Source organism: Medicago sativa, chromosome 7 (assembly GCF_051527215.1).
Source record: "Medicago sativa cultivar Bolivia chromosome 7, Bolivia_mono, whole genome shotgun sequence".
Taxonomy (NCBI): domain Eukaryota; kingdom Viridiplantae; phylum Streptophyta; class Magnoliopsida; order Fabales; family Fabaceae; genus Medicago; species Medicago sativa.
Window position 1 is genome coordinate 62,786,071 of NC_140755.1, and position 7,818 is coordinate 62,793,888.

The 7,818-nt window shown below is 31.4% G+C and overlaps 1 protein-coding gene across 1 annotated transcript; it reads right to left on the bottom strand.

Annotated features, from left to right (window-relative positions):
• Positions 1–1,187: 1,187 nt before the first annotated feature.
• Positions 1,188–1,833, bottom strand: LOC146907505 (uncharacterized). Its single transcript, XM_085729115.1, has 2 exons — positions 1,768–1,833; positions 1,188–1,655 (listed from the first exon to the last, which is right to left on the bottom strand). The coding sequence occupies exons 1-2, from the start codon at positions 1,831–1,833 to the stop codon at positions 1,188–1,190; spliced, it is 534 nt and encodes a 177-aa protein (XP_085585241.1).
• Between the last annotated feature and the right edge of the window lie 5,985 nt (positions 1,834–7,818).

Genomic DNA, 7,818 nt, shown 5'->3' on the forward strand with positions numbered 1-7,818 from the left:
ATTTAGCTTCTTATATTGTGCCCTTAGGGTACAACACAAGTTAGCAAGACCCTTTAAATAAATAGGTTTTGTTAACCGGTGTCCCAAGTGCATTGGTTAAAGAATCTATTAATAAAAATTATGTCTTGAAAATGCAAGTTTTTTTTTCGTACAAGGAAATGCAAGTTTTTAGTTTTGCCTTAGCAATAATTACACAACTTTTTCTTGCAAAGTTACTTATTTTAGTGCTTTAACCAATTTCCCAAATGCACTTATTAGCATTCTCCAAATAAATAATATAATATTTTCACTATTTCTCGATAATTGTTTTTGACCGTGTATTTTTTTTTTTTGTTGAGTAAAGAACGTGTATTCTTTTAATAAATAATACAGAATAAAAAATTATTTCCTAACTGTGATTTTTTACCAAGTATACTTTCAATAAATATCCTTTAAATTTTAAAACAAGTTTTAACAAGCATTTAATTCATTTTTTGACCATAAATTCAGTAAAAAAAATATTTGACCATGTATTGTTTTAATAAATAACAAAAGACCAAAATTTTATTTCCTAATTTTTATTTTTGTTCAAATATTCTTATAATAAATATCAAAAGAATATTATATATATATATATATATATATATATATATATATATTCAATTAGATAAAATTTGTCAAAAATAAATAAATAATAAATAATGTCGTTAAATTTTTTATGAAATTCATGTCATTTTTTTATGATTAATGTTGTGTGCGTGTGTGTATAGATACACACAATATATAAACGAGATACATGATTTTGGAACGACTGTTTACTTTCAATTATATGCGTCATTTAAACTATTATATTTGAAAATTTACCCTTTTTACGTTATTATTAAAGGTATTAATTTTTTTGAATGGCAAATATATAATATATAAAAAAGAACAATTCACATACAAACAATTAGGATTCGCAGAAAAAACCGCGAATCGAAATCGAAATAAGAAAAAACAGCACCCAAGCTGAACCAAGGAAAACGAAAGCACCAACACCTAAAAACGAGATAGGAGAAGCACTCCACCCCCACTAAAAGGCAAGCAAGGAACCCCATTCCAAAAACCAAAGCCCACCTCCCGGGGAAATGAACCAAGCCAACTACCCCAAGTGCAGGGACAAGGAACAAACAAACCCGGAACCCCTGCAATATGCATAAATGTGATAATTATTGGTTGGTTTGAATGAGATGACATTGGTGAGCAGCATAAATGTGATAATTATTGGTTGGACCGGTAATGAGACCAATGCAGAGAAGAGAGTCTGTATAGCAAACCAATTCCGCAATATGCATATCACGAGCCAAAGATAACCCATGATAGATTGCAGAGAGTTCCGCTAGCAAAATGTCCTCCGAATTGGAAATAAAACCAGAGAAACCGGAAAGATAGCGACCGGCAAAATTTCTAGTGAGACCTCCGAAGCCAGCACGTTGCGGTGTTCCAAGACAACTTCCATCGACGTTGAGAATAATGCATGAGAAGTTTAAGCAATTCCATTTAATTAAACGCTCCAAATTAACAGCAACAACATTCTTAGAGAAAGCATTCTTGATGACTTCTGCTGAATTTTGAATGTTGAAAGAGAGGCGATGTAAAGACCAAACTTCGTTGTTCAGCAAGTTAGGTTGCGGTGTCTTCAAGCCCACCAAATACCAGCTGAGAAAAGATTGGAATGAGAACCTATCAGACCTTCTTTTAACCAATCTTGAGCACACAAGTTTGTGAAGAAATCCGGAGTAGTAAAACCGATGTGATGCCAAATATTGGTGGAATGAGTGCAGTCTCTAACACAGTGAAGGAAGGTTTCGTCATGGTTACCACATCGAGGGCAAGCAGCAGTAGGCGCCACATTTCTATGATGAAGAAGAGAAAAGGTAGGAACAGCATCATGGCAAGCAAGCCAAACAAGGAATTTGTATTTTTCCTGAAGCTTGAGCTTCCAAATCCAAGACCAAGACAGAGAAGAATTGGCGTTGCTTACCGGATCAGCATGGGAAAGAAGCCAATTATAACCACTTTTGGTTGTGTAGACGCCATTTTTGTTGTCGGGCCAAATAAAGGCATCCTCAATAGAGTTGTTGAAGCGAAAATGCGTGTTGTTTATAGCTTCAGCAATCTCTTGGGGAAGATGGGTGTAAAGATGTTGAGAATGGGGAGCGGTGCTGCCGAGAGCGTCTTTAACAGAGAGTTGAAGATCATGGATGTCAACGGAAGGGACAAGAGACCCGAGAAAGCCTAGGCCACTCCAGTTAGTGAACCAAAAAAAAGAGGAACCACTGCCAGGTCGCCATTTATAGCCATCTTTTAGCATATTAAGTGTTACTTGTTGAAATAAATAAATTAATTAATAAATTCAAGAACATTGAATCATGAAAATCTAATATTTAAATGTCAAATTCTATTATGTTTTATGAAAAGATTTTCTAACACAAACAAGTAATTATAGTTTAATTTGCTAAGCAAGCAGAAGCCACAAATATGTCACAACTTGGATACTACTAAATATTAAATGAAAGATCATATAAAAATCTAAAAACGAAAATATGCAACACAAGGTAACAGTAAAATGTAAAAACAAAACTCAAAAATTAACATTCATGTGTTGTGCAGTGGGCACAAAATCAAGCTCTAGATGACTTCTTGGATTCAGGGCCTCATTATGATAAAAGTAGTTACTTCTTCTTGCACTAACAAAGGTACCAAGTTTAACTTCTCTTGTGTTACCTTGCAAATTTGTAGCCATAGCTGACTCATTCATGTGAGTTAAATTCTCTTGTTTTTCTACTTTAGGAAATTTGTTAGGTCTCTTCCTTGAATTTGAGAATGCTTGAGTAACTCGAATATGTGTAATTTTGGCAGCTGCCTTAATTATGTTCCTATGACCACTCTTTGTGGCAAGGGTGGATTTGGAACATGAGTAATTGGAATATGTGTTGGTTGAGAAACTTTAACTGGACACACATTGGTATTCCTTGCAGTTGGTTTAGGGAAATCATTACTCCAAGTAGGCTGTTGCTGAGTTGGTGAGAACATCCGTGATGTTCGTGGTGGTGGTGCATCAGGAATACCATTTGGAACAAGATAGATAATAAGCATACTCACTCTGAAATTAAAACTACTCCCTTTAAACTAGATAACACCGACACATACAAGGATATCAGACATAGGACACAACACTAACACATCCACGCAAATAATATTTTGAGAAAGTGAAATATTGGAATGTAGCTACATCTATCGGTGTACATGACTTATGTCGGACACCAGACATGCCATCAATCCGAAATGAAATGTCGGTGCTGCATTACTAGATGGACTTAAAGATGCAAAACATGTAATAAGAACTAAAAACAAAATAGAGAAGGATAATTTCAACCTTCCTAGTTCCATCAAATGCCGTGTGAATTTCTTTAACAGAAAGTGCCTTGAAATCTGCATTTTCACTCAACATCTTGAAATCTTTGTTCAAACCTATATGCACAATTCTATATTCTATTTATGTTCATGGCATATTCTACATGAAATCGACAGAAGAAACAGCAAAAATTAAAATTCTAAAAATGAAATTAAATGGGTTCAAATCCTCAAGGCTTCTTTGGCAAATAATAAACTTATAACCATTGAATATTTCAACTTTTCTAGAGTAACCAAACTAATCAAATGCACCAACACGGGAAACTTAATAAACAGGACAGGGTGAACAAACCTGATTCACGAGAGATGCGGAGAGTCAATCCAAATGTTCAGTGAAGAATCCATAGAGAAATCTGAAGAGCAAGAGATTCTACGAGAAAGTTCAAGGTCAGTACAAATTTTCATTTTCATTCAGCCAAACTTAAATTCTCTTTCATCACCTTCAACAAGCCATATATACAAATTCATTTATCCTTTAAATTCTCATTTGCTTTATATCTCATGTTATCCTTTAAATTCTCATTTTCATTCAGTACAAATTCTTATTAATGACATATTCATACGGTTTATCATGGAAATGCAAGTTATGAAATTTTCAGCAAGCCATATAAGCATGTAAATTTGTATAAGGACATTGTAACAGGACATGATGCTTAGTTAAAAAATAAAAATCTCATTTGTTAAAAAATAAACAGTGAAAGTAAAACTTGATCTAGAAAGTTATCAATTTGACTGCTAAACCAGAAAGCCAAGCCTACACCAAAATATATTATGAAGATAGCTTAGATATGCTACTGGGAAGCATATTATAAGAAGTAAAAGAAAGATAACTTACATATGCTATTGATGCAAGTAAGGAAGAACATAGAATCACATTCTCTCCAACCAAAGGATTAAGTATTGGAAGCAGCACAATCTGCAAGCCAGCTTATTATAGTAAGTACTTAAAACTAGAAACTCAACTTACCTATAACCAGCTTATTAAACATTAAAAGAAGTCGGATTAAACTCAATACTATAGAAATGAAAACTGATATAGAGCAAGGAAAAAAGAAACCAATATGATTATAGAGAAAAAGTCACATCTGATTCAACCTGTTTTATCTTGGTTTTTCGGGTGTCAAACATTGATTACGTTTGAACCTTTTTAACCTTTGATATCTCATTTTTTCTTGGGAAGGGAAAAATAAGAAAAAACCCTTGAGAATCGAGGTTCGGGAGTTGTTTTCGTTATGGGAAGGTGTTAGACACCCATAACGACTATAGTATCCTATATGAACCGTCTATACTTTCTACGCGCGCGCTTTATTTTTAAATGCTATTTGAAAGCATTATTTACACATAAGGGTTTACTAAGTGTCTGACTGTTTTATTCATTTTGGTGCCGCACTTAATCAATTGTAGTGCAATTTTTCTTTGTTTGCAGGTGTGGTCCAACTCTTCGTCAAGTTTCGTCATTTGATTTAAGTGGAAGTTGTATTGTTATGTGAAATAAGATGGATGCGATTTTATTATTCTTGCTACAAATGGTACTTGGAGTCGTATTGTTTCCAAGGAACTTGTTCTTTTCTTGGGGTGTTGTGTTTTGTATGTTGTCTAATGACAATTTTGTAGTAGCAGGTGTATGCTTCTAAGACTTAGAACCTTTGTCTATGTCCAAACTTTTACGCAAATGACTGGGTTCGACCGCTATTAATAAATGTTTTTTATCGGAAAAATATTGAGCCTTGTTAACATTCAAAAATTAAATGCTACATTTTATTATTAATTCTAGCTGCAAATAATTGTTGTAGTTAATACTAAGCTAATTAACGACGTGGTTGTTACCAAAGATCCTTTCTCATTTCAAAATGATTATGGACGTTTTAATAAATTTATATTTTATATTTTGTATATCTTTGAAGTCAAACATGCCCTCGCATAGTAATGTATCTAGGTCGAAAAAAATTAAAAATCTTGATAGTTCCATTTTGGTTGAAAGAAATGAATCTGATCCATTTTGTTGTACTTGAGGTTTACAACGTGTAGTATGTTTCATATGTTGGAAACATATGCCTCTAATTATGTATCTTCCCTAATAGATGCCTTTTAAATCTATGGCCTTTCAAGTATCTGTCATATATCAAATTGTCTACTTACTATCTATTAAAATAAATGTATCATGTTTTTACATTTTTGCCCCTAGGAGGGGCAATTTGGTAATTCCATAATTCATGGATTTTGATTGTTGCCACCTCATCATGCCATGAATTTCCATTTTTGCCCCTCATCAATTTTTTTAATTATTTTCTAATTTTTATATTTTAATAACTTTTAACTATTTTCCAATTTTTATATTTTTCAATTTTTTTCCTCCCAAATTCAGTTGCTTCTACATTGCCGTTGTGGGAGATTAAGGTATCGTTTGACCCGATTTTTTTCCAACTTCTCTACATTTTTAAGGAGAAGTTAAGCCAAACACAGTATCAATTAAGTACTTACTAAAAGAAATTACTTTTTTTTGAATGCATAAAATTGAATGGAATGAGCTTTGGCCAAAAGTTGTTGAATGTTACTTTAAAAAACTACTTGTCGACAATTTATTTCACAAGCACCTCTTTTCAACTCACGTTGGGAACCTTTTCTTTTATTTTTTTAATATTATATTTCAATATGTTTTATCTTCCATTTAACTTTATTTTATTTTATTAAACCGTTCCATTTAATTTTTTAAGGAAGTTCGATTTAATTTTATTATCTTTTTTCAAAGGAATACCATATAATTTTATTTTATTTCTTCAACCTCGCAATATATATATATATATATATATATATATATATATATATATATACACACACATACACACACACACACACACAAACACACACATTAATGTTTAGAGTAATATTTTATGTGTGTCTGTTTTTTTGTTACGCTAATGCGTATATTTTTTTTTTGGCATTGCACCTTTATATTGTAACAAACTATGCATATCTTTTTCTTATTCAAAAAAACTAAACATATCTGTTTTCATGACACCAATAATGTAACGAATATAATATCATATAATATAAATTCTTATCTTTTTCAAAGACACCAAAAATATGATATTCTTATAACGAAATTTGTTATAGAGTATAATTGAAATAGAAAAAACCAACTATTTTGATATTATTTATGTTATTATTTCAGACTCCTCAAATTGTTTCTCCTATTCAAATATTTAACAAGTCATTTATATGATGATACAAATTTGTATTCATGTTACACATAATAACGTTATTGATTAAATATAGTATTTGTAAAAAAAATATATCTTTTATTTTTTAACATTTTTAGCCTTCAAAAAATATTTTAAACATTTTATTTATTTATTATGTTAATTCATAATAAATTCAAAGTTTTGTCCTCGTGAGCTTAACTCAGTTGATAGGAACAATGCATAAATAAATGCCAAGTCCGGGGTTCGAACCCCCGGACACCATAGAAAAATTAAAAAAATTCACAGTTTGTACAATATTTTGCCAAACAACATTTAACTTAAAAATAGCTTTAAAACTATAAAAACAAAAAACCAAACAACTTTAGCTTCTTTCTTAAAGGCCTTTATTTTAACTTTGTTTTGAAGTAACTTTCAAGTCGTAAAAAACCTTGGCCAAACGGTATCTAAGTTCAGCTAGAAACACTGTTTCACTTTCTTCTTCATAAGAGGTCATTTTCTTCCTTTTTGCATAGTTTTGAGACCATGCATGACTTGAGTTGACTGATTTTTATGGCTTGAGGGTTCATTTTTCGACACTGTTTTAGTTTGCCTATTCAAAGTTCTGCATTAATTCAACCTAAAATATTAGAGCTTACTTATAAAAAAATAAATTATAGAGAATATTTTGTCTTGGATTGGCTGTTTAGGATAGAGAATATTAAGTTCATGTGATTCGAAATGTTAATATGTTTGTTTATGATTATATGATGCGATATCATAACTTATTCCACCTTTGTTTTGTTTTGATAAGTAATTTGATATTTTGTGTTTGCAGGAAGAGCAAACAAAAGAGCAGGTGATGATGGGTAAGTTGAACTTCTTCTGTAAATTATCTATTTTGGATTTCTTTCAATCTTCTTTAAATTAATATATTGTTTTTGGCATGTGCATCAGCTTTGTTCTTTGTGTGCATTGAATTTCATCATGGTCTTAGCTTAGCTTTCTAATATTTTTGTATTTGGTAAGTTTCAAGTTTCTATTATCAAGCATCATTTGTTGCATTTTTATCTGTCAAATATCTTCATTTGTAATCCTAGCATGATGTATGTTAAGATTTTTTTAAGCTACCATGTTGCCGTTTTAGAGACTTAAAGCAATAAATATGATGTGTACCACTAAATTCATTAGATTGAAACAATAT

Excerpts from the sequence above, each read along its gene's own strand:
- LOC146907505 (XM_085729115.1), bottom strand. The coding sequence starts at position 1,833 with ATGACGAAACCTTCCTTCACTGTGTTAGAGACTGCACTCATTCCACCA. Across the intron at positions 1,656-1,767 it reads CAATATTTGGCATCACATCG|ACACCGCAACCTAACTTGCT; the intron begins GTTTTACTACTC and ends GTGGGCTTGAAG.